This window comes from Lissotriton helveticus, chromosome 8 (genome assembly GCF_964261635.1).
Source record: "Lissotriton helveticus chromosome 8, aLisHel1.1, whole genome shotgun sequence".
In the NCBI taxonomy this organism is placed as follows: domain Eukaryota; kingdom Metazoa; phylum Chordata; class Amphibia; order Caudata; family Salamandridae; genus Lissotriton; species Lissotriton helveticus.
In genome coordinates this window covers 987739740-987767035 of record NC_136069.1, presented here as the reverse complement: position 1 = coordinate 987767035, position 27296 = coordinate 987739740, and the positions used below count along the sequence as shown (strand labels likewise).

Below are 27296 nucleotides of genomic sequence, written 5' to 3'. Positions count from 1 at the left end.
GAAGACAAGAGCTACTGGGTGAAGTACAACCCTTTCCGCACTGGTCTCACAAGGTAGCATTTATGAGCAGGCACAGTCTTTTCCTTGCGGCAGTGTAGGGGGCATCATTTCAGAACTCAACAATCAACCAATAGACAATAACTTTAATGTCCAGCCCAGGGCTTGTATTTTAAGAAAAGAAAGTATTTTTTCTCATTCAGTATTACTAAATACTACACAATACTACTTAGCATACTAGCCAGTGATCCCTTTGGTAATCTGTAGATTACTCCACAACCCTGGTTCTGAAGAACTAAGAACCAAAGCAAAAAGGGATGGTTTGGATCCCACAGAGGATGTGGATCCGCGGTCTCAAACTTCAGAACCCGTTTGAAGCGGTTCTCTGTGTGTCCTCATAAGGCTGCTCTCCAAAAACAGCTTTTGTGAAGAGTTGTGCTACTCTCAGCAGGTAATACTGTGGCTGTCTACAACTTGGAGCACTCACAGCTCAGGAACAAAGAAGTGGGAGGTGTCTGACCTTGGCTGTCTTCAGCCGCTCTGAAACACTATTCAGGGATAAACAAACGGGAAACTTACTCATAACAGAAACGGCAGTCCCACCCTGAATTCTACTGTCAATTCCATGCAGTGCTCAGGAGGAACCAGCCCCTAGCCAGAAAAAAAAGAGTTGTAAAGGGAGCCCTAACTCCATCCTCACTTCGTCGTCTGGATCTCCACAGTCACAGGAATGCCAGCAGTACATTTCCACTGTCTGGGGGAGCTGTCCTCATCCTTAACCTTGTGCTTGCCACACCCGAGGTATCCAAAATAGATCCCAACTGGCCTCAGTTCTCTGGCTCACTCACCCAGATCCCTAGTCCTGCACATGAGCTACACACACACACACACACACACTAAATATGCACCCAACATACACATGTTATGTGAGTACAAGGTTCTGGGCATACAAATAACAGCTGAACTTTATACAAGAGTGGCCTGTAGGCCACACTCTAAGTGACACAGGTAAAAAGGTCTGGTCACATTATCAATCTGCAAAAACATAGTGTACTGCCACCACAGTGTTATACACTATACCCAGGCTAGGGACAGTAGTGCTGTGTCCACTATCAGAGCACATCTGAGGTGACCTCAAGGTCACAGGACAGATCCAGGAGCTTGCATAGTCTTACCCAAGCCTACGCTTGCATGCACACATTTAGATAAGCATGAAACCAGGACCAAAGTCAAAGTTACAGTACCACATATGCCCATAGCACTCCAGCAGGGGAACATGCCCCAATTCAATGCAGAGGACATCACCATCCCAACAGGGGCGGTTCTTGTGGAGGTGCGTGGCCCAACCCCCCCCCCCCACACTCCTGCAGAAAGAGTGGAAAATAAAATGGTAATAAATGATTTTATCGCCATTTTATTTTTAACTCTCTGCTGAATGGAGTGTGGGGGTGGGCCAGTGCGTCATTGCTGCCAAGTGATGGGCCGCAATGAAGAGTAGCCCCTTCAGTGTGAATTGCGCATGTAGGTTTGGCCAGCTACCTTACTACAGCCAAACCGACAGGAGCAATTCAGACTCTTCAACCCAGCGGTCTTAGATAGCTGGGTTGGAGAGCAGGCCCAGGCCTGCCTGCCCCAGCAACATGAGAACAGCGTCCTGATTGGATAAGGGAGCTGGCTATCCGACATCACCTCACACTCAGAGGAGAATAGAGCCAGGGACTGGAGAGCATCGAGGTCGTGCTGCAGGAGAAGGTCAGTGAAACTTTTCTTTTTCTTTCCTGTATTTTTAATGTAATGTAATGTTATAATGTATGCATGTTTCTTTTATTGTTTTTTGTGCTCCACTGTTTTTTTAAATCACCAACTGCCATTGCATCCCAGCTTAACTTTGCCTGTTTTTACAGTCAATACCAGACACCACTAGCTGTTTTAGGCCTTCATCTCTCCATCAAAGGTCTACCCCACTGCGCATACTTGCACAGGTCTACTCGAGTGATCGCATACAACTCGCAAAATCTGGCATTCGATCTCCTCATACTGCCATCACAACTCTGAGCTCAAACATCTATATGAAGCACATTGAACAAGAAATAACATTCAACTACTTTGCATTATCCCAACATCTTATCTTGTGCCTAATATAAGACACATGCCTCCGAATGGAGAAGCCATTGAGATAAGCATAGGACACATGCATCTGCACACACAATTCACATATACAACGCATGCATACAACCAGCATTACAGTGCACCCCCTCCCTTCATCATATCCTTGCTGCTTGGTGTAGGAGAGTAGGGTCTGCTTCCTATGTTCACCCCCACTTTTTGCTCTGATCCACTGGTTTTTCGACACTAGTGTGGCTGTGGGCCTGCTAATCAGACCCACAGCCCAGCTGTTCTCTCTCTAAATTCATACCATGTACTTTAGGTACTTATCCAATTGGGTATTGGGTCACCTTTGTGGGCCCCTGTATAGAGTACCATAGGTACCCAGTGCATAGGTGCATCCAAGGCCTACCAGGAGCTGCAGCATGAATTCTGCCACCCCTGGCTGGCCATCCAAATTGACACAACTGGCTGATCACTCAGCTGGGGCAAGGTCGTGTTATCAGCCTTTGCTTAGGTATAGTATTCCAATACCTACCATTATATATAGACACATATATACCTATAAGTCACTCCTATGGCAGGCCTTAACAATCCTGGAGGCAGAGTGCTTGGTTTTATGTGAGATGGTGCTCTAGCATGATCTGAGCCTGTCTGCAGCTTTCGGAACCATGTCCTTATTGCTGTTCTATGATATAGCCATACCATATACTCTTAAGTGCATTATAATCCTCGCGGTTATTGCTAACTTTGGAATGGCTTTATTAAAACATGTCGTGTAAGGTGTCATACGCTTTGGAATACTACCTCCCCCCACCAGTTCTGGTGGCGGGGGTAGCATTCCACCCTTCTAGAGGGAGTAGACATGTAGTTGTAGCTTTACCCGGTTAAAGTTAAACAGAGCCTCAGCATCACAAAATGGATGCTGCTGCCACAAACACAAGTCTGACCTCCTACAGCTGGGAGCCCTTCCAGCGAGGGAGGCCTGGACAATAGATTTCCTGCCTTGGGACAGGCTATAGTGTATTGGGGCAGGGTGGGTTGAAAGGAATGAGACACTGCCTGGGGCACACAAGGTGCTCCATGCATAGCCCGGTTCAAACCAGTTGCTGGGGCACTGCAGCCCCAGCTCTGGCGTGAAACTGGACAAAGGGAAAGGGGTGTAACCACCCCCTTCCCTGGTCCCACCCATAAGAGGGACCTAGCAGGTAATCCAGGCCCTTTAATTTGTATAAAGCTAGGAACTGAGTCTAGAGACTTTAGATTATCCTGAACGAAACTCTGGACCTTCGACATTCTACTGCAACTAGAAGACTGAAGAATCGCCCTTGTGGTCAAGGAGTGACCACCCTGTGCAAACAGGCACCACCAGTAACTTGCCGGTTTGCTTCGTTGCCGCTCCTGATGACCTAGCGACGCAGTCTCTGGACTTCCAGACTTCTCTGACTCCGACCCACATCCACAGCAAAACTGAGACCCATGGCTGACACGAGAGACGTGGGACCGGACATCCTGCAGTACCTGCTTTTTGCTAACTGTGCAGCTTCTGAGGCGTCCTCGAAGTTGTGCATTGGACCCTGAGAAGTCCAAACCCCGAGCAGAAAGTGCACCAAAGCTCAGTCCTCCACACTCCACGAGTGCCGCGTGGGGCCTGCGCCTGCATTTCTCCTCGACGCGTATTCGCGGTTGCTAGCCCGTTGGCTAGTGGCCCTCTTGAAGACTCCATTTTGAAACAACACTGCTTGCCTGGTTGCTCTGGGCTTGCTCCTGCTTTCCTGCAAAACGGAAGCCCCTCAGACCTTGCTGGTCCGAACAGAAGCCGATCTTCACATCCTGCGTGGGTTGCCTTTGCCAAGGCTTGTTGACTCCAATCCGGAAGCCGACACCGCCAACAGCGAGATCCTTTGTGGGACAGTCCGTATCCAGCTCCTGGTTGTCGTCGACACCTCCTGGCCCACGTGGCTGCAGAGACAAGCTTCACGACATCACCGGATTGCATCTCGACATCGCCTGGTTTCTTCCTGGTTCTTTCCTGGTCACTGGCTAGAGACCCAGAATCTGTCTCCTCTGCTTTCAGGTTCTTCACTTCCTCGATCCACCCGGACATCTAGCTCCTGGTCGCCTGCAGCATCTTCTTGCAGCTCTCCATAGGATTCGACGACGAAACCCAACATGATTTGACACCTATGCACCCGGCTTCCCTGGGTGAGGTAACTCGAGTACTCCGGTGCTCCCGTGGGTAATAAATAGCCAAGTGTCCTACTTTAACTGGGTTTTCCCGTAGTCCACCCGGAAGGTCCGAAATCAACTAGTTTCTAAACTTTACGTTCCCATTGAAAGTCAATGAGAACCCGCGTGTGTGTTTAGACACTGCACACGCATCCTGTGGGACTCCGACTTCCTAACCTTCGGTTAACTCTGTGTAGCCCCACCGATTTCAAAGGCCCTAGGTCTGTTCACCTGTCCTGAAGTGGTTCGTATACCACTTCTTTAGTATATGGTTCACGAGGCCCCTAGGGCAGAATTGTATTTGTGCAACTTAACGAATGCTTATTAAGTCACTTGTGCTGTATCTCGAACTCTGACCTGATAAAGAGTGCAGAGGGTTTGTGTTAGAAATAAATACATATATATTTTATATATACCTTGAGTGGTGTCCTTTCATCTGGTATTCAAGGGGTTATTATTGGTAAAAAAATTGGCTTCACATGCTCTCTGAAGTTTTAGCCTAAGACTGATTTGTCCATGCTACCACTAGGATAGCTGGTCTATAAGGTTTACTTTACAACCATCATCATAAGGGTTGTTTGGATTGATACAGGGTGCCCACTAGAATAGTGGACATCACATATCAGGCCAACTTCTCACAGTTGGTTCCTGGGGCATGTGTCAACGTGCAGAATCAAGCAACAGTGTCTTTTGTAGACACTATGTACACTTGCAGCAACACATTCTTAGACAGTTTACCACATAAGAAATGCAAACATGCACTAAAAAATAATGAGGCCAGAATGAAGAAGCTGGAGTTGCTGTAGAGTACTCAAGGTTTTTGGATCCTTTCATGGACATTACATGCAGGCAAGTACCAAGGGATATTTCAGTTTGCTGTGAATACTGCTAATTTCCTCAAATAACTGACTGTAATGGATCAGAAGCAGCTCTTCTTTGGGGTTTCAGGTGATGACGAGACAAAGTAGGCAAATGCCTTATAGCGTGAATAATTGCTGCTCGTGACGCAGAAGGACGAATATTGTTTGATCACCTTTTGAGTTTTCTCCACTATGACCTTTCCAAGAAAGGCTGAGGATCTGCAGGCATACCACTGGGAAGAGATGCTCGTTTTCTTCTCTGAGACAGAAGCAGATTTTTGGAACTGTGACTGTGATAGGGTACATGGTAGCACTAGTCCTAGCTATACACAACCAGTCTAGCAGTAAAATAAACATTCAGTGAGGGTTTTATAAGTCATGTTTTGGCATCCGTAGGTCCGAACACAATCCGCAAACCTTCGGGACTCCGATAGATGATTCTGCACATGTATATGGTTTTGCTACAAACATTGATAAGCCAGATGTCACTTTTTTTCGGAAACAAAAATTATTTTCCTTCCTGTTTTGGGGTTCAGGACTGTTAATTGGTACGTTACAACAAAAGTAAAAAGGAAAATAATACATACATGCTCTCATTAGGAGATATACTGTCGTTCAGGTAAGACCCATTGTTGTTCTCCATTTCTGCTAGCCTGGAGGAACAAGTAAAAATAGCATTCCAAATCAAAAGGCTTGAACACATTTCATCTTAAAATTGCACAGAGCGTGGGGGAGCAACGGAAAATAAATAAATATACATTACCCTCAAGTTTTAAAGTATTCTAAACGACAGGACAAGAGCCGCACCTAGCTAACCGATTTTGCCATGGGACACCTTATCTTTTAATTGTACCATGCCACCTTAAACAGCTCAGTGCTTTAATAGGTCCCAAACAGATCCTGCTTGTCTTGTCTGAACTTTAATAAAACCCCTGAATTCCCAGAAATCACATTATCTCCTGTCGGAAGAGAGAGCAATTATGGGCAGTTTCACTTCCACCAAAGCTTTATCAGTGTTCTGCTAATAAAACAGGATCATTTGCACACAGAGCCCTCTCAATTGTGTAGTACCAGACCATTATGTACTTGTGCGGTCACTAAAACTAATTTTCAAAATGGATGCTGCACAAAGAGTGGAAGCAACACAAGTGTGCCAAATTAATACACCAGCTTCCCGCCTAAATACTGCATCAAGTATGGTCTTTTTACATTTTGTGTTGCTTTTTTTTTTAACCATGAGCTAACATATCCAATTTCGTAATACTTTCTTTTTTAGCATCATAATGTCTATTAATTTGTCTCAACCTATACACATCTTCAAACTGGTTACATTGTAGGTGTGTCACTTAACCTTAATGTTGTTTTTCAGTTACAAATATTGTAGGAATCTTGATATAAATTAGTTGCATTATCACGATTAACCACCGGACCTCTTATTTGCATAGGGCTCGATGAAGAGTTGTTGTATTGGCAAGATGTTCCCTCTTGGAGCAGATCTTTTTCACCTCTATTCCTTTTCTAGGTTACTGAGTAACCCTCGTGAGCTTTTCAATTACACCTACCCCAACTTTTATCCAATTTACAAGGACAGCCCCAGTTTAGTTTTTGCTTATCTTTTTTAAAATTCACTGCATCCTTAGATTGCTCATTTGTCATTGCCTCCTAGAAGACGAGGAGGTGTGGAGGGAGGCACAGTGGATACATTTATCCAGAGTATTGTTGTACTTTTACAGGCAGCCATCAATGCAAGGTTCACCAATATATTTGCATATCTATGCTAGTTAGAGCCTCCCAGACAACTATGAGAACGTATTTTGGGTTTGGTTAAAACTTCAAGCCAATTGTTCTAGAAATCCCATTCAATACCTCACTCCAATAAATCTGGAGGTGTGCACGTGATCAAATCTAATGTAAAAAGTCAATCAATCAATAAAATCGTTATTTGAGCTATTAAATACAGATCATAAAAGTACAATTAAAATCATCACGTTCCTGGAAAACACCAATTAATTTCAATGTTAGGCCCTATCCTTTCCCAAAAAGTTACATAATCAGGTAATTATTTAACAGTTTAAAAATATTCAGTAAGAAAGAGAACCCGGGAACTTGTGCATGTAGAAAGCCATCTTTTTTCCTTGCACCGTCAATATCTGTCAGTTTAGCAGCCGCCCTTCCAAAGCAGACTTTATCAGGATTAATACACAGTCGATAAATCCTGGAGTAGCACTCACATACATTCGGAATGCCACTTCCCAAGGAATAACCAAGGCCCTTAGACAACTGTTCCTGCCATGTTCTCCTACTGCCATCTTCCATCTGTCCTATGGTATCATGAGCAGCCACCTGTGGGACCTGCATCACCTGATATCCAATATCTGTTAGTACTGGATGTTTGCTTGCAGCCAACATTGTTCATTTATCATATCCTATTACTGTGTTAACCGATATAGTGAATGAGGCATCCGAAAATATGTGAGTTGTGCTTGGCCATTTTGTACTTAGTCATATGCTAGTACCTCAGTGTTTTCTAGGCGTTCTGCCTTGTATTAGTTCTTGTAATATCCTGATCCCCTAATTTTCTCATTCTTCAAATCCCCCCAAAAATGTGTGATTCCAGTTCATTCTTCCTTTACACATGTAAGCTCTCTCGTGCTGCAGTACCCTTCTACATCATCATGTCGGTTTTCCTTGGGCCAGGTTTTCAGTACACACACATGATATATTATGTTTGCTGTGCACCTGGACGAGCACGGGCTTTTCAGTTACATGAGAATGTTGAAAACTTACCACTTATTCCATTTTGAAATGCAAAACACACTGCCATGCAAAGAAGACATATTCATGCATTACTTGTAAGGCAGCTGAAGCAAAGAACTGATGCCATCAGCCATGCAACGCTATGTTCAGTTTTTCAGGATAATATTTATGTGCTGTAAATTTGCAGGAGGCCAGTGTTTAAGACCCAGATCAGATGACATAAGGCAGTGTCACTAAAAAGGATTTAAAGTTGGAAGGCATAAATCTTCATATTTTTGAAAGAGATCTCACTACTCAAGAAACCCTCTGCCGACCCCAGCACACTCAAGAACTACAGCCCCAATGCACTGCTCCCTTTCCCCATCAAAGTCCTAGAAAAGAGCATCAACAACCAGCTCTCGAACACCTGGAGAGAAACAACCTACTGGACGCACTGTAGTCCGGCTTCCGCATCAACCACAGCACAGAGACCACCTTGATCGCTGCCACCGATTACATCATTACCCTCCTCAACCAGGGGGAAACAATGCCCTTGATCCTCCTCAACCTCTCGGCGGTGTTCAATACTGTATCCCAACACACCCTCATCAAGAGACTCTTCCACACCAGGATCCGGGGAAACACTCTCAAATTGATTGCATCCTTTCTCACAGGACGCACCCAGGAAATCTGGCTACCACCCTTCACCTCTGAGCCCAAGTGCATCATCTGCTGTGTCCCTCAAGATTCATCCCTCAGCCCGACCCTCTTCAACACCTACATAACACCCCTGTCCGACATGGTCAGAACCTATGGCCTCAACTTCATTCCCTAAGCAGACAACACCCAGCTCATCCTCTTGCTCACGGAAAACACCTCCACCACTAGAACCAACTTCCACAATGCCATGAAGGATGTTTCTGACTGGTTGAAGACCAACACGGACAAGTTGGAAGAGCTAACTTTTGGGAACACCACCTCCCCGTGAGACACCTGGTGGCCCGCCGGTCTTGACTCACCAACAGACCATGCCCGCAATCTCAGCATCGTCCTAGACAGGAAACTCACCATGAAACGCCAGATCAACGCAGTCTCCTCCGCCTACCCCATCACCCTCTAGATGCTCCAAAAGATCTTCAGATGGATCCCCGTCAGCACCAACAAATACGTCACTCAAGTCCTTGTCACCAGCCGCCTAGACTATGGAACGCACTCTATGCTGAAATACCCACCCAAATCCTGAGGAGACTCCAGATGTTACAGAACGCAGTGACAAGACTCATCCTTGACTTCCCCAAGTGAAACCCACATGACCCCCCCCCCACCTCAGGACTCTCCACTGGCTCCCTGTCTAGAAAAGATGTCACCTCAAGATACTGACAAGCCTACAAAGCCCTCCACGCCCAAGGACCCACAACAACTACCTCCTGAAGTTCCACTGACCGTTAAGACGCCTGTGCTCTACCTCCCATGCCCTCGCACACACTCCCTGCATTTTCTGAAGCTACAGTGGAGCTACAGTGGAGCCCGTTCCTTCTAACTACTTGTCGGCAAAGTCTGTAACAACCTTCCCCATCTCCCAAGGAGTTCAAAAAGGGACTCAAACCGACTGTTCACCTGAATCCAGCAATACCTCAGCACCTTGATACCTACATAGGTGAGTAGCTGTGCTCTATAAATACTGATTGATTGACTAATTCTCCATTAGTAGTGCAAGAAACAGAATATTTTCTTTTGAGAGAGCCTCCAACAGGTTGGACTAGAGATACACGTCAAGTTCTTACTCCAGGGCATACCATTCTAATACCCTGTCCCTGTCCAATCTCTAATACCTTGAAACCAAAATGTACACCACAGGAAGATGTAGAATTTTGCTTCACAACCACCTCTTAATTAGCTTTCCGTCTGGATGTGTGGATAGAGTAATTGCCAGTCTTCATTAAGGTATTCTTTACAGACTCACTTACTGTATTAAAGTGTGTTGAGCTAGACAAATTGGCAGTCCAACTTCTGTTGTAATGGAACATGGACATGTCTCAATTTTCAAAAGCTTGGAACTAGGCCAGATAGTGAACCATAAGAGGTTAAGAAAGTGAATCTATCACAGAATAAAATCAAATATTCACTTATCCCTAGAACGCCATCTAAATTAAATGTACTATATTTTGTAATATAACATCCAAGAGAGACTCGTGAATTTTTCTGCTGGGCAGGTGGAAACCACAAAAATGATTCAGTCATCCACAAAGTGTCAGAGTTAATATTAGGGATGCATGGGTAGTTGGGTAAGGCTTGGCTGTTGGTCATCTATGACATGGTAAAATTAATTTAGCCTGTCTGCTTTGAGAAACTCTACCAGCAATTAGTATGTTTCTTTTCCAGTACACCAACCACATAACTTATAGAATAGTATTGGCTTAAATTGTGTCAGTATGATGCCAGCTCATTGCACAATTAGCAAGAAAGGTTCCTCATTAGGATTTCTTAACGCGACATAGGTTAATAATCTATCCATTTCTACATTTTACATTTAGGCGGGTGCATGTATTGCTTGGTACTATGGACTGAGCTAAGGGGCATGCAGACCTGTAAGGCTCACGTGTAAATTCCAAGTGCCATTAGTACAGGAGTGAAAGTTGGTGTCTATTTACAGAAGCACTGGGATGATCATGAACGTAAGCAGGCCTCAGCCCTCAAGGAAGTCAGAAACAAGAAGGGGCTGTGCTAGCAAACGTGACTCCTGACACTGGGCTTTATTATATTTATGGAGGATTCTTCACACACCCTGGTGGAAGACGCAGCTGGATCGTAGTTAAAGCCGACCACATCAGCATTATTGTAGGTCTTGAAAATGTGTCATCTTACGCTGGCAGATACTGGGAGGAGTTTGGTGAGCATGTCTGAATAATGTTCATCTGAAACATCCTGATCCCCTTTATTTCTCTCTGTTTTAGGATGATTGAAGAAACAGACAAATTGGCGTATTTGGTACTAAATGCAAGGTCACACTAGAGCTTGGACTCCCACTGTCTGGCATTTTAGTTGACATTTAAATTAAAATCATTTTGTGCGCAGTCATTGAACTTGACATCTCCCACAAGGCATGGAACTGAAATGTACTTAAATCCCGAGGCCTTGGTTAGCACATAGTGCCTAATTAATTGCAGCTATATTTCAGTTGGAGAGCCATATACACATTTAAAAAATACATAAAATGTGTTTGTATAATTTAAAAATCACACCATAGACCTCAAACATGAAAAATGAATATTGTCCCAAGTGCATCTAAGGCTTTGTGGGTCACAATATGAGGAGAGCTCAGAAAACAAAAAATTGTTTCAGCATATTTCTGACAATTTATAGCCACAAGATCAAAATGCACACTACATTCCAGCCAATATACCCTCTGGCAAAAACACAGAAAAGAGGCTTCAGCTGTTTGTCTGGAAAATAAACATCTCCTTGAAAGTCTCTCACCATACTTGTGCTTATAGGTTCCTCTGCTGATTTCACAACTGTTTACTACAGCACACTCAAATAAAGACTGCAGACCACCATATGTGCCTCAGCACCATCACTAGAATGATTAACTTCACTCCTGATGACTAAGGTGAAAGATTCAACCAGTCTTCCAGACCAGTGGATTACCTGGATACAGTAGTACTTTTTTTGTTTCAGCTAAAAGCTATTCAAAAATATAAATATACAATTCTTTAAAGACTTTGGATCAACTAAATACTTCATTACGTTTCATCATTAATAGCTTCAAAATATTCAAATCTGATCTTGTTAATTTCCAAGATATAAAGATACACTCGGAAGGACTATACTTTGTAAGTCGCTCCTTAAACACAAGTCCAGGGCTCTGCATGTGGAGTACCACAATATGCCCCACCACCTCCCAGTGAACATAAAATAATATTTCTTTTCATGGTCCTTCTCAAGGATATGATCTTCTTTAAAAACCTATGCTATTTGAAATCAGATTCACAGAAAGGCTTGTGGTTTGACCGTTTCTCAAAATTATCAAAAGTCAAAAAGCATTGAGCAGTGGATGGGAAGAAATGGCTATAAACCAACATTTTCCGTTACACAAGGCTCTTGCTCCACTCGCCTGCACACTTCCCAAACTTCTTCAAAATCTAATAATCTTTAGAGCCCCTCAAAAGACACACACAGTGCACCCAGACTGTGGCCAAGGAAGCCCTCGTCCGACTGAGGCACCTCTGCAGATACCTTCCTTACATTGCCCTGCACTCTGGCACCAATAGTATTTCGTACCTGGACCAATGAAAAAAATAATCAGATTTGTAAATGACTATTTGGCCTCACAGAATACTAGTTGGACTCATTCCAGAAAGTATAAAATGCAGTAACAAATACAACCACCTGCCCAGAAGAAATGGACCATGTGAACTCTGTGCAATAAACAATACAATGGTATCCCATCAACAACAAAACACATCTCAATAACGTTGTCTCACATTCAAAGCCGGACTAAACCAGACCTTTCTGTGTCTGTAATAGCACCCACTCTACAATTCCACCACACTCCCCTTATCTCCTAATCTCCAAGGCACTGAATATCCCTCTCAGCACTTCTCTTTTTTGAAGTTAACAAAACGTTCCTTGTTGCACTTCAGATGAACACCACCAACTCTGACAGAGAAATCAATGTAAACAAATTAGAAGGCAGGACCCCAATGCTTTCAAAGAACTGAGTTATTACGGTGTTCATTATGAGCTAGGTAATTAAATGTAAACAAATACGTTTATTGAATCTACAAAGTAATTTTTGACAATTCATATAAGCTATTAAAAAGGCATACTAACATTACACATCTTTCAAAATTGAGTCATTGGCTACTTTTAATTACACCATGGCTTTTTGCTGGAATGAATGGGGAGGCACTATCACTGAGGTGAGGAGAAAAACCCCACAAAAAGACATAGAAAATCAATTTGCTGCCTAAATATCCTTTCTGCATAGAGAATCATTATCTAGCTCATTTTTGACCAATTTATGCATAAAGCTAGCCGAGTATTTTTAGGGAGGATCTATTGTGGCTGATTCCCTGAGTGTCTCCCTTGTAGGCTTACCTGCTAGCATAGTGTTCAATTCGAGAATGAGTGTCATCGTGGGAAAGCTGGGGAGATGAACCAGGCCTGATGGGGAAAAAAATGCTGGATTAAAATTAGTGGCACATCAATGATGACAATGGATTTCAATGTTGGTAGAGTATTTTTCAATGTGACACTGCTGAGACTACAATGGGAGGGTTCAACCAGTAGACTGATGCTAAAGGCAAAGTAATGACATTGTTTAAAGGGCCATTTCCCCTTCCACTTATTCAGCTTCCTAATAATACCAGGAGTTAACACTGAATGTTCGGATTCTTTGCTTGTTACTGGTGTGCAAGTGTGTGCAAACTTTAGCCCTGGAATACCTAAAGAGGTTTTAGAGATTCAAAATCAAAGCACAAATGCTAATTTCGAAATAGTGAGGTTTACCACTTTGCCTGGACATCTACAAGAAAACTGGCAAACATAAGGAACTAAGCAACAACTAATGCAGAAAATAGTATTTCTGGAGTGTTCGGAATGTGATGCAGACAAAGCAAGTGTGTTAAGAATGCTTGGCGAGATAACTATGATCTTTATAGTGTTTAACATTTCACCAACTCTGCTTCAGCTCTTAGACCCAACACTTTACGTATGAACTGAAGCTAAGATTTCTAGTTCACCAGTAGTCAAGAACAATATGTCAAAATACAGAGGTTTCCCATTGGAAGCTATGGGCCTCTATAAAAAAGGAGTAGCAAAAAAAGGACGAGAGAAGGAAAGCGGAGGCAATACAGCCGTTCCTGTGGGCATGAATCCAAGAATTTGACACCGCTGGAGATGGCAGACTAGCTCAACAATTTCTCCCAAATCAAAAAATCAGTTCTGCATGCTTCGCCAAAGCTACTTCTGCAGCCTGACCTATGAATGTGTAATTCAAGGAAATGGCAGACCCACAACTGAAATAAATATGGCTTGCGGGATGACAAAGTGAAAGCTGAAATATTCTAGCAAATTCAGAGTGTATATACTACGTGCTTGTTGTGTGGTACCGGGTGCCCAGTTGTCTTTCATTTTTAGTTGTATTGTAAAACTTGGCCATGAGGTACGAAGCAAGCTAAGGTATGTGCAAGCACAGAAAAATATAAAAAAATATACTAATTGGTACTCGGCAAGACTTCCGTCTCCAGCAAAAACATCACACTTTGATCAATATACATTAATGGGATTATTTCCAAAAGACCTATCTGGCGCTATTAACTTAGAATTTCGCTGGTCTGTGTGAAGAGAATAGAATACAAGGCTGTGCTTTCAGTTAACAGCACCTTGCGGTTTATTAGCGTTTGCAAATGGGAAATTACTCATGCAGATTTAAAAATAACACTAATTACACAGTTGTGAACGTGAAACGGTATTTTGTGTCACTCCAGTTTCAAGAAGTGTTTCATAGAAGCATCAAGTCGTTTGTTATTGGGTTTTGTGCCAATGAAAGATAAAGAAGATGGGGTGCAGAGATAATGGGAGGGAAGAAAGCACGGCTATCACCAATGGAAACACCATTGGAAATGCTACACATTGCTTGTTTCGATCATTGCTCGCTTTTATGGGGACGTTTCCAGGATGTTCTCTTTTTTTCAATTATCCTACAGAGATCTGTAGAACTAAACAATTAATAGGTAATACTGAAGTTTCTTAACTGCACAATTGATGCTGGAACAAACAGTGGGTGTCCTAATCCAAGTTCCTTGCGCCTGCCCCTGTGGCCTCCTCAATGGGTATCTGACGCAGTGCCAGTATTCTGGTGGAGAGTTTGTCGGGTCGATGATATGGAATATGTTTATTCTCACAGTAACTGTAAACAGTTTATGGCTGGACAATGCCCGTTTATAGTTTCAAATAAAGGGACCTGAGATATCCTCAACATTTTTTATGGTGATTGTTCATTTTCAAAATTAATCTCTCACGAGTAGCTGTTATTGCTAGGGCTTCTGTCCACGCAGAGCGCGTAGGGTTCAGATTTGCCTTCCATTGCCTGAGTATACAAATCTTTTCTGTCCTAGGGAGGCATCAATACATTTCTGGTAATGTACTTTTAGTCCTGTGATATCCTGCATGTCGGGAATGAATTCTAGTTTCATGGAGGAAGTTATAAAGAGATTACTCATTTTCTGTTAAGCTTCTAAATACTGATGTCCAAAAATTATAGACTTTTGGCCAGTACCGTAAAAATTCATATTATGTCTCCTCCAGGTTGGCGGAAACTCCAGCAACATGATGAGGAGCATTTATTTGCTCTTCCCTTAGACTTCTCTCATGAGTTTGTAAGAGTTCTTCCCAGTCTTTTGTATAAACTGCTCCAACTTATTTCTAAGAGAGGTTACTGTTGGCTTGGAGTGCAGCTCTCCAATCAGTGTTTTAATATGGGTGGTTACTAATTTTCTGTAGCTGCTCCATTTGCTCAAGTATTTATGTATTATAGATTCTGGGGTAGTTGAGGCAATAGCTCCAAATTCTTGTTAAGGCAGGTTTCAATTGCTAGCATTTCTTATTAATTTCAATGAATTTTTATTGTTTTTACAACAAAAAACATAACACATAAAACATAGTCATCGCGTCATTTCGGTACATGGGTTTGCAGTGCATCGTGGCTATAAGACTGATTTTAGTCATGATGAAATTCTTCATGCAGATGTTGGAATGTTTACAATGAGCTCTCTGCTAAAAGATTGCCAATTGTTGTAAAATCTTTGGAAAAGCATTGAAACCAGTGGAAAGGTCGTTTTTCAATGAATATTTAAGCATTGTTCCAAACGGAGCTTGGGGTGCAGGAAACCATTTAATCCAAGTGTCTTATAGCTGTGGGTCCAGGTGTGTATCACTCTGTGACGGATGAGGTAAGTTGGATCACTAGGAGTTCTTTATCTCCGTTTTTCCATATCCATCCATTGTAGATGCAGGAGAGTTCTTAAATGACTTCTTGTTATTCTTCCTTGTACAACACTAACTTGGTTTTTATGGCCCAGAGCGGAATTACTCACTTCAGGCATATTACTGGGAGCTTTGCTAAGATCTTGACGTCACTATTCAACACCGCAATAGAACAGCCAAGAGGGCTCATGCCCAGTTTCAGAATCAGTGATACATAGGCCTAATTGAATTCAGGGCAAATTTATTTAATTTCTGATACTTCTCTGAAGACTTTACCTCATAAAGGAATTGCATGTGTAGCTCTAATTAGTATGGAGAGCTTAACAGGATTTAGTAATCTGGCTATCAGTTGTAGAATTCAGTGAGAAATCTGTCTTCACCACTTCACCATGTCTGTTTCATGTAGTAGAGATCTTATGGCATCTGCTATCTCAGTGTCAGAAATATCTTGATCCAGTTGCTTCTCCAGATCTGAGAAATCTCGAAATTGTTCAAGAATTCTGCCTCTTGAGGAGGCACTGCTTTGGAGTCTTTGGAGCATAAAGGAAAGTAGAATGTTGTGAATTCTCTCCTTACCTCTAGCAGGTTGGTGTTCAGTGCCCCCCCCCCCCCCAAAACACTAGTTCAGAATAGCTAGGAGAGCATATTTAGCTTCTCTTTGCTTGTGATGCATGGCAGGAAGCCTGCATGCTTCTTTCCAATGTTCGCAGCATTGGCTTTTAATGTAAAGCTTTTTTGCCCAGGGACATGAAAAGTGTGTTAAGTTCCAATTTTCTCCTGTACAGGAGTTCTAAGATTGGTCTCTGAAGTCACTTGCGACAGTTATGTTATTGGTGCATGCAAAATGCAGGTTTCCGAGGCTTTGTATTTTTCATTTGCTTCCTTGCATCTTGTCAAGGTGTCCCTCCTCAGGCTGCAAATTCGGAATTTCCCCACAATCCAGAGTACCTGTGGGGATGTTATTAAATGTTAATCGCTCTTCAAATATTCTTGAAACTGAATCTGAAAATTCTCCTTTTCTTTGGGGAGCTTATGGTGAGAGACATTTATTCTCCACATCTTAGCTTTGAAGAAAATAATATTGTTAGAACTGGCATCCTTGCCGTGGTTTCTCGTAACTTTTTGCCTTCAGAACTCCTGTTTTTGCTGGTCTTGGGACTGCGAAACATTGATAAAGTGCTTGTTCTCTCTCCCGCGAATATGGTAACATTGGCCCATACCCAATCGGCGCATTTAATTTACTTATAAGTCCCTAGTAAAGCACACTTTCTGTGTCCAGGGCCTGTAAATTAAATGCAGCACTGCTTGTGCCACCCACTTAAGTAACCCTCTTAACATGTCTCAGGCCTGCGATTGCACAGGCTGTGTAAGCAGTTTAAACTGTCATTTCAACCTCTCAAAATAAACCTTTTACCAAGCCCAAACCTTTCTTTTTTAATACATGCAAGTCGCTCCTAGGGTAGACCCTGGACAGCCCAGCGGGCAGGGTGGAAAGTAGTTAAAAAGCAGGACTTGTACTTTTAAGTTTTACAGGTCCTGGTAGGGAAAAACACTTACCTTCGTTTTTCACTACTGCAAGACCTATAGCTTCAATGGGATAACATTGGGATTACCTTATTAGATTTGTTAAGAGTACTGTCGAAATGGGACAATATAATTGATTTAAGTTTGGTATCTCTGGAATCCTAATTTAAAATCCTAACTTATGGTGAAGTCAGATTTTAAATTACTATTAAATTACTATTCTGAAAATGCCACTTTTAGAAATGTGGTATTTTCTTACCGTAGCTATTTGGTGCCTACAGCCTGTCTCTGGTCAAGTGACTAGGTGCAGTTGTCAGCTGGACTTTGTGTATTCCATTAAGACAACCACACACAATGGGAGCTTAGGTGTGGCTGAGTGGGCCATCACTGGTTGGATGGGAGGGAGGAGCCGGGCTCAGCCTCATTTACACCTGAATAGGCTGTGTCCTGTCCCCTCACAAAGGGCTGCATATACCCTGTAGTTAGCCTGGAGGTAGGGCAGGGAAGGCAGGTCAGCTGTGCACTTCAAAGGCATGCCTACAGAAGCATCTCCCCACTTCAAAGGCATAGCTGTGTGTAAAAGAAGGACCCCAGGCACCACCACTTCTGTACACTTCAGGACCTGTGGAAACTCAAGAAGGAAAGCCGCTATGCTACTGAAGGACTGCCACTCTGCTGGACTCCTGCTTTGCTGTGTTGACCTGCTGCCTTCTTGCCGGGGTGAGAAGGACAGGACCTGCATCTCCTGAACCCAGAGTGACTCCAAGGGCTAGTTGGCTGGCCACCTGATCTGAAGTGTCAGGGAGATAACAGGCTTCCAACCCCTGCCCCTGGACTCTGCCATCTGTGAATCTACCCTGCCAAGTGGCGCTACCCCAGTACACGACCCTTAGAAGTGGGCATAAGGTGCTTGACAGCAGAACTGCAGCATCTCCTCTGCTGAGCAGCAGATCCCGGAGTAAAACCGACGCATCGTCTCTGATGCGTGGATTGGACCCGTCGCAAAAGACTCGCATTACTGCTGCAACTCGGACCTTGGAACTGACTCATTGAGTGTGGTGAGACACATTCCCCGGTACAAGTCCTCGCATCTCTCGGTGATGGCAGCCTCAATGATGATGCTGAAACTCCGCTTCACAGCTTCCCCACTCATTGGAATCCACGCATGGCACCAGCTGCACATCGCATCCCTAACACTGGACTTAGCACTGCAAGCCCCATGGACTGGATCGTTGACATAACAGGATTTCACACCGCAGCCTTGCCCCATCTTGGAACGAACGCATCACCTCAGCTGTGCGACGCATCTTCAATACGGATGTATGCAATGCTCTGCAACCCTGATTTAAGGTACTTTGTTCCAATGGTATAACTGGGTCCCTGTAGTCATCCCACGCTCCATCGTGGTCGGTCTGAACCTGTGACTTTGTCCCAGTCCCGCTCGACCATGTATCCCTAATAACCTTTTGTGCTTTTTGTCGCTATTTCTCACTATAAACTTTAAAATTCAGTAACTCCAGTTCTACTCATTGGATATGTGTCATCTGGTCTTTCTTTCTTTATTAAATTAAGCTCTATTTTTCTAGCCTTGTGTGCCATCCTGTTCGTGCGGTGTTTTCACTGCTTTACTGTTTGAAGTGTTGCACAAATACTTCACACATTACCTCTAAGTTAAGCTTTACTTCTCTGTGCCAAGCTACCAGAGGGTGAGCACAAGTTAATTTAGGGATGAGACGCGCGAGCGCGTCAACCAAGATAGCCGCTGCCACCGGAGCTCCGTGACCCTCTCAGCCCATAACTTTGTTTTAACGCCGAATTCCTGTCACAAAGTCGGCGAAAATACCGGCACTTGCCTCCTGAGACGATTTCTTACCTGTGGAGTCCTTTTTTAACGATTTTCTACGACGGAAGTGTTTCTCCAGCCTCCATGGTTCCTGCTCCCAGCTGCACCTCCAGGTATTGCCGGATTTGAGTGCCTGGGGGCGGAGTACTACTTATGACAGAGCCTGGCTTGGGCCTAGCCATGCCTACTGTTCTGTTTAGCTGCTGCACCTGTGGGTTTACAGAGTTTCTTGACGTTTTTGTCATTATTTACGACATTTCTTCACATTTTGAGGTTGTTTTTCCTCATTATATTTATTCTAAGTGTTAGTGACTATTTTTTCACCTCAAAATGGAGTCTAAGAATTCAGCCACTAATAAAAGGAAGCAGCAGGTCTCTCCTCCTCCAACCAAATCTAAGGTGGTAGAGTCCTCAGAACCTTCTCTTGCACTAATTTTTGAGGAAATTAAAGCCTTACGTCTAAATACTGATGCCATTGCCTCAGAAGTCAAAAATGTTCGTAAAGATATGGCTTCTATTTCGATGAAGGTTTCAGATAATGTCATTAAAATTCAAGATAACAAAACCAAGTTGGATGCTTTTACACCTTTAATGGCCAAAATTGTTCCAATGCACACTCAACTGCTGGACATGGAAAATCGCAATAGGCAATATAATCTTCGCATTCTTAATTTGCCTGAAGAAGTTGAAGGGACGAATTGTCGGCTCTATCTTGAATCTCTTCTGCCTGGTCTTTTGAATATTAAATTCACAGAAAAATTTGAGATTGACAAAGCCCATAGAGTTCCGTCTCACCGGAACCCTCGTCATACAAAGCCAAGGCAAATGATATTTAAGGTGCTGCGTCATCATCATTTGGTTCTCATTCGAAGAGCTGTGAGAGAAATTCCGTCATTGTTGATGAATGGAACCAAAATCTTCATCCATCAAGATTTTGCTAAAGAAACTGTGGCTGTTCGTAAAGAATTCTCTTCCCTTCGTCCACAGCTGAGGAGCCTTGGTTTCAAATATGGACTATTTGATCCTTCTACAATGCATGTCTGGAAAGACAATGTCTCCAAATCTTTTCAGCGCCCAGAAGATCTTCGACTGTTCCTTGAACAACAAGCTCCTCCATCCATGGAAACACAAGATCCTAATTCTTGAATTGATTTCGTTGACTTCATGTGGCACATTTATGCATAAATTTATTCATGGGCTCCAACGGTAACTGGCCATGCTTGAGGAACGGGTGTGCGTTTCCTTGTCTTTATTCATGTTGCTTGTTTGTGCCTTAATCTCTCTTTTATGTTTCTCCCTTTCTTATTTTCCGTATAGAGTTACTCTTTTTACCTGTATTTTTTCATACTTCTTCTTGTTCTCATTTCTTTCTTTCCTTTCTCTTTCATCTTCATGGCTAATATTCATAATATTAAAGTTGTTTCTCTTAATGTAAAAGGTTTAAGACATCCAATAAAACGTATGAAAATGTTGGATTATTTAGGTAGTTGTAAAGCTGATATTTGTTTTGTCCAAGAGACACAGGTTGAAGATAAAGTTTTACATTATATGAACAAAAAGTGGGTAGATTCTATTGTTTCTTCACCTGCTAAGGGTAAAAAGAATGGGGTCACTATTTTCTTTGCCAAAAGATTACACTGTCAAATTTTAAATAAGATTTCCGATTCTGAAGGCAGGTATGTTATAGTCAAAATCAAAATTCATGACTCCATTTTCTTTTTGTTCAATGTATATGGCCCTACAGCGGATAACCCTGTTTTTTGGGCTACTGTTACGACTGAAGTTCTAAAGTTGGGGAAAGTTCCCTTGATTTTTGGGGGAGATTTCAATGTTTTTGCAGATCCCTTGCTAGATAGATTATCTACCTCTAGATTTAGACCGTCCAAGCTTTTTCATGCCTTTTAGACTTTTCTTCATACCACCAAGTTAGCTGATATTTGAAGATTGCACTATCCCACTGGTCAGGAATTTTCCTTTTTTTCCAATCCTCATAATTCTCATTCCAGAATTGATTATTTTTTACTTTCCCCTTCTCTCATTCAATTTGCAAATAATGCTACCATTGGTACTATTGACATATCCGACCATGCACTGATTTCTTTTGTTTTAAATGTTTCGTCTTCCTTTGCTAAACAATCCAGATGGCGTATGAATACTGATATTGTCCTTACTGACACTCATAAGCCCAAATTGTTGCAAGCGATTCAGGATTATTTTACATTCAATTCGGAAGACTCTACCTCTGTTACTAATCGATGGGATGCGTTTAAAGCTTATATCAGAGGTACTACAATTTCTATTATGGCACATGAAAATAAGAAATTTAATTCTAATATCAAATCTTTAGAGAAACAAATAGCTAATTTTGAACGTTTATTTATCACGGCTAATGATCCTCAATATAAACTTAAACTGCAAAAACTAAGATATGAATTTAATGCTATTCTTAGTACAAGGGCTGGGGTCCAGCTTTCTAAGTCTAATGCTAGATTTCGCTTTAACACCAATAGATCTGGTAAGCTTCTTGCTAATTATTTACGTATTAAAAGGGATAGAACGTAGATTACCTCCATTCAAGGTCCTCAAGGTAAAATTGCACTTTCTCATAATGATATTGTTCAATAATTTTTAATTTTTTATTCCACATTATATAATAAACCTGATTTTTGTGATGAGTCTCTAATTGATGCTTTTTTAAAGCATTCTGATTTACCTCATATTTCTCCCTCAGATAAACTTGGGTTAGATTTGCCTATTTCTAATGATGAAATCCTAACTGCCATTAAATCGCTTCCAAAAAATAAATCCCCTGGTCCTGATGACATCCCTGGCGAATTCTATAAAGAGTTTCAAAATCATCTTTTACCTTATTTGTACCAAATCTTTTCTCGTTTTTCTTCATCAGGTACCATTTCGGGCTCTTTTTCAGAAGCATTAATTGTTGTACTTCCCAAACCTGATAAGGACCCTACCCTTGTTGCTAATTATCGTCCCATTTCATTGATTAATCAGGATTGTAAATTATATGCCAAAATTATTGCCTCTAGGTTAGCTCCTGTCCTTCATTCTATCATCCACCCTGACCAATCTGGTTTTATGAAAAATAGATATTCTGCTAATAATACGAGAACATTATTACATGTTATTGAGCAAAGCTCCACAATCCCTTTCCCTGCTGGCGTTATGGCATTAGATGCCGAAAAAGCTTTTGATAAAATCCATTGGCAGTTTTTATTTAAAACTTTATTGTCTTTTAATTTTGGACCATCTTTTATTCGTATGATTTCTGCTTTATACTATGCTCCCACTGGTCGATTGTTTATTAATGGCCAGATTTCTAGCCAATTTTCCCTTTTTAGAGGAACTCGTCAGGGTTGTCCCCTATCCCCTCTTTTATTTTTATTGGGAATTGAACCATTTCTTAATTTCATTCGTAAATGTGAAAACATTCAGGGTATTACTATCAAAGATGTTACTGTTAAAACTTTGACTTATGCTGATGATGTGTTATTATTTATTAGTAATCCTGCATCGTCTGTTCCATTTTTGCTTGATACTATTTCTAAATATTCAATTGTATCAGGATATAAATTATATGTTAGTAAAACTGAATTCTTTCCGTTAAATATGCTATGTACTCATGATATGTTACCTTCACCGGATATTGTTTGGCAAAAGACTAAGTTGAAATACCTTGGCATATTATTTTCATTATCCATACATGCTACCTTGAAATTAAATTGTGAATTCATTCTTGATTATATTAAATAAAAAACTTCCAAATGGTCTTCCCTTCATCTTTCCTGGTGGGGAAGAATGGAGTCTATTAAAATGACTATTGCCCCAAAAATATTTTATTCTCTTGCTATGATACCAACTCAATTTCCACTCAAATTTTATAAAGATATTGACAAACTATTATCTAAATTTTTATGGAATAATAAACCTCCCCGTATTGCCTATAAAAAGTTAAAGATTCCTAAATGCCGAGTTGGTTTTGCCCTACCTGATTTCTATCTATATCATAAGGCATTTATCCTAAAACAGAGCTCATTATGGTTTAATATTTCACCTGTTGTTAGTCCTCCTATCTGGTTTCATATTGAGACTTCCCTTGTAAAACCTTTTCCTTTACTTTCATTGTTAACCATGTCTCCTACCTCTAAGATTATACATTCCTCGTCCATAATCAAATCTTCAAGATTAATTTTTATTGATTTAGACTCCAATTTTGCATTCCCGTTACTTTCTTCGATGCATTTGTCCTTATGGCACAGCGCCTTAATAAAATTAAATAGAAATGTCTCCTTTTGGTCTTCTTGGATTGCTAAGGGCATTTTCTATCTTAAGGATGTTTTTTTAGATGATGCATTTATTCCATTTACTCAACTCCAATTAAAATTCAATTTACCATTGTCGGATTTGTTAAAATATCAGTTTCTATGTAATTCCATTTTAGATTCCTTTCCAACTGGTATCCCTTCTATAGTCTCAGCTGATTTTTTAATTTATGTCAATACTGTTTCTTTATCTTCTAAAGAAGTTTCTGTATTTTATAAGAAACTTACCTTCTCTTTAGGCTCCAATGTTGATGCAATTTCCACTTTTTGGAATACTGAGCTCTCCTTGTCCATATCAACTGATTCATGGTCATTACTTTGGACTAATAGTATTTCTGGTTGTTTACCAGTGTCAATTTATCAAACCAATGCTTATATTTTGTTTAACTCTTTATGGACTCCATTACGTTTATTTAAAGCTAAATTATTACCATCAAACCTATGTTGGCATTGTAATTTACATCCTGGTATCTTTACGTCACATGTTATTTGATTGTCCTATTATTATGAAATTTTGGTCTGATGTATGGAATGTGATATTGAAAATTTTGCCTCTTTCTGATTTGCTCTCCTATAATTTGATTATATGTAAATCAGTTGTTTTGAGTGATCCTCTTGAAGATACTGAAGCAAAGTTATTTAATTCTTTGGTTTCGGCTGCGTTAAAATCAATCACTTTTTCTTGGAAGGATGCTACTTCTCTTTCAATTCATGCTTGGTGGTCTTGGATTATCTTTACAAGAAGAGGTGCTCAATTATCTTTACAAGGTGTTAATCATAGTTCTTCACATTTTCAATCCTTTTGGTCTCCTATAGATTCATATGTACAGTTATGATTCATGTTCTTTCATTGTTAATATTTTATTCATTGTTTACCATACTGTTTTTTATCATATTATTGGTAACTCTATTTATTACTTCTTATGCTATGAACTATATATTCCCCTTTTCCCTTCTTCCCTCCCCTTCCTTCCTTCCCTCCCGTATATTTAGTTTTCCTTTGATTGCCGATGATATTCTGCGATGTAATTATTTGTGACTGCTCATTTTTGATTATTCTCACTCGCTTACATGTAATTTAATGAATTACTTTATCAGTTTTTTGTATGTATCTCTGTGTTTTCTCCACTGTTAAAATTCAATAAAATCTTACTGAACAGACAAGTTAATTTAGGATTTGCCTGTACTTTACCCTGACTAGTACTGTGGTTGCTGCTTGATCACGGCTCTCAAACCAGTAAACCAGTAATCCAATTTCTAACAAATATCTATGTCGAGCAGAAGGGTGATGGATATCAATCCTTTTCTGATATCAGTACAGTCTCACAGCAGCAGATATTGAGCATACTGGCACTGTTGACCACGAAGTAATCCTTGCTACTGTCAGTTCAGTGAGTTCATGAAAGGGAGGTGTACCCCCTGTTGGTGGATGTCACAAGATCTGTGTATAGATCTAGTTGGGAGAGTCTTTCAATATGCTTTGATCATTTGTGTTTCAGAAATTTGAGTGGCCAAACCTGTCTAGTAAATGGTCAACTGCCATGTTCCGGTCCCTTCCGAGTATGAGTCAGGCATGATCGAATTCGATGCAGAGAGTATTACGTTTCAAGAAAAATCTTGCTACTGACCTTCTGAGCAGAGAACCTATTTGGATCCCGGTATAAATATGCAGCCTTGTGCATTCAGTTTGGCAAAGAAAAACAACCCACTGGGGTCCGACGTTGGTTATAATATCTTTTTCTGTAGATGAGAATTGCCACCCTGATTTACCCGTAACAGGATGTGTGTATTTATTGGCTTCTTGAATGATTGCTTCCTGATGCAGAGTGCACATTTCACATCTAATCTGTCTTTAAGGTACCTGTTTTTTTTATCAAAAAGGGGAATCTTCTACAATAGCACTATGTCTAGTTTATTACTGGCTAAGTGCAACAGCTTTTTCTTACATTTAAGACAGTTTAAGAGGGCATTTATGTTTAGTAACCATAGTGAAATGGCCTTGGTACTGTTAATGTTGATTAAGGCCTCTTTGTTATATTAATGGTGGTACAATGTAACGTAAAATTCTAGATATTCCCTCAGGGCAAGCCAATGTTGTCTTTCAACAGCAATATTGGGTGCAGAGATGGTGTTTAATGCAGTGAATTTGTGAGTTTGGGGTAATCGCTCTCAGGTAATCGATTTGGTATCTTGAACAATTTTCTCAGGACAAGCTATTATGACTATTGCCCACTACAAGCCAAGGAGAGGAGCTGAATGAGTCTTGGCAGGTTTCCACAGGAGATCATTACTTTAAATCAGAAAACTCGTTCTTTGTGTGCAAACTTTGCCACTCTGTAAGAAAATAGGTCTAACTGGAAGTGAGTTAAACTGGCACATTCTCCAGATGTGGTTAAGTCAGCCAGTTTTGAATGACCCAAGTTGGGTGAGGAATGTAATCGTCATGCTTTAAAAGGTGATTTAGATTGGACCCTCTTCCTGGGGATCGAGGAGGGGGAGGTGTGTGTCATAGTTTCTGGTAGGATCTCTGTGGCAGCTCTGTACTTCGTGAGATATACCAGTAGGGGGCAGGTACCAGTGTGCAGGATGTTGTTCTCTGCGATCCATCCCCTAATGAGTAAGGTCTTATGCATATCGGTATCTCTGTTTTTCCATCAACAAGCTGCTTTTGCTCTTCATGATCACAGAAATCATGGTTGCTGGGTCAAATAACCCACAGGAGATACATTTGTGTCCTAGCAGGTGCATGGGGACTAGAACGTCTTCTGGACGTTTATATCATATAAGAGGTCAGCAACAATGGATATTTTATTGCCATTATATGTGAATGGGTCATGTTTACTGAATCCTTGCAACACTAGTCAGGTGTGCCAGTGTCTTAGAATGCAGGCTATCACAGGTCGAGGTGTAGGACTATTAGGCGGTTTCCTTAGCCACAGTCTTTGTGACCTTTACATTTCCAGGAGCAGTCAGAACTCTACGCCTTACAATTGTGATAGGTGCCTACTTCAGTCTTCAGGATGCCAGAAACACTCATGTTAGCTCTCCTGGTCCTATCTTCCCGTTTAGTGAGCTTCATCTTGAATTTCCATAGCTCATCAGCCCAATTTCAAGTACATTGGCTTCAATCCATTTCTCTGACCTATTACATTACGTCTTGAATGTCACCAGTTCAGTATGGATGGTTTTCAGATCCCGGTTTATATCTGCAGTGGACATTTCCGCTGAGTTTATGGAGACGTTTTATGCTTTTTATCTCCACCATCATTGAGTCCAGGGGGACAGATGTCATTGGTGTTGTTTGCAATAATTGTTCTTTCACTTTCATCTGAATCCTCCTGCCATGGGTTCGGATAATAAACGTTGGTTAGAGGATTTATGTTTGAACATCTATCTCACCTGTGTTAGAAGAATTCTCTGAGATACAAGATACTTCACAATGTTTTCCAGAGGTTATTCATCTGCATTTGCAGAAGAAGCATAGAATTTCGTTAAGATCCTGATGGAGCAGAAAATAAAATATTCAGTCAGGGCTCAGTAATATTCAAGTGCATAATTTAACGTGAGGGTAGCCAGCAGATAGGACTCCGCAATGGCGAGTGAGAGGCAGAGCATTCAACGTAACAAACCTCCAGTGGCTGAAGCGAGCCACCAGCCGGTGCACTATCTTCA

At 41.4% G+C, this 27296-nt stretch overlaps 1 protein-coding gene across 9 annotated transcripts in view; it reads right to left on the bottom strand.

Moving 5' to 3' along the window:
- DMD (dystrophin) overlaps positions 1-27296 on the bottom strand; it is a 6826337-nt gene that overhangs the window by 109093 nt on the left and 6689948 nt on the right. For 7 of the 9 annotated variants that reach the window (XM_078657819.1, XM_078657821.1, XM_078657820.1 and 4 more), the window contains 2 exons: positions 13029-13094; positions 5780-5845 (listed from right to left, as the gene is read on the bottom strand). In XM_078657819.1, coding sequence (XP_078513945.1) covers positions 5780-5845; positions 13029-13094 — 132 coding nt within the window. The remainder of the gene's footprint in view (positions 1-5779; positions 5846-13028; positions 13095-27296) is intronic. The other 2 variants (XM_078657824.1, XM_078657827.1) reach the window with 1 other exon arrangement.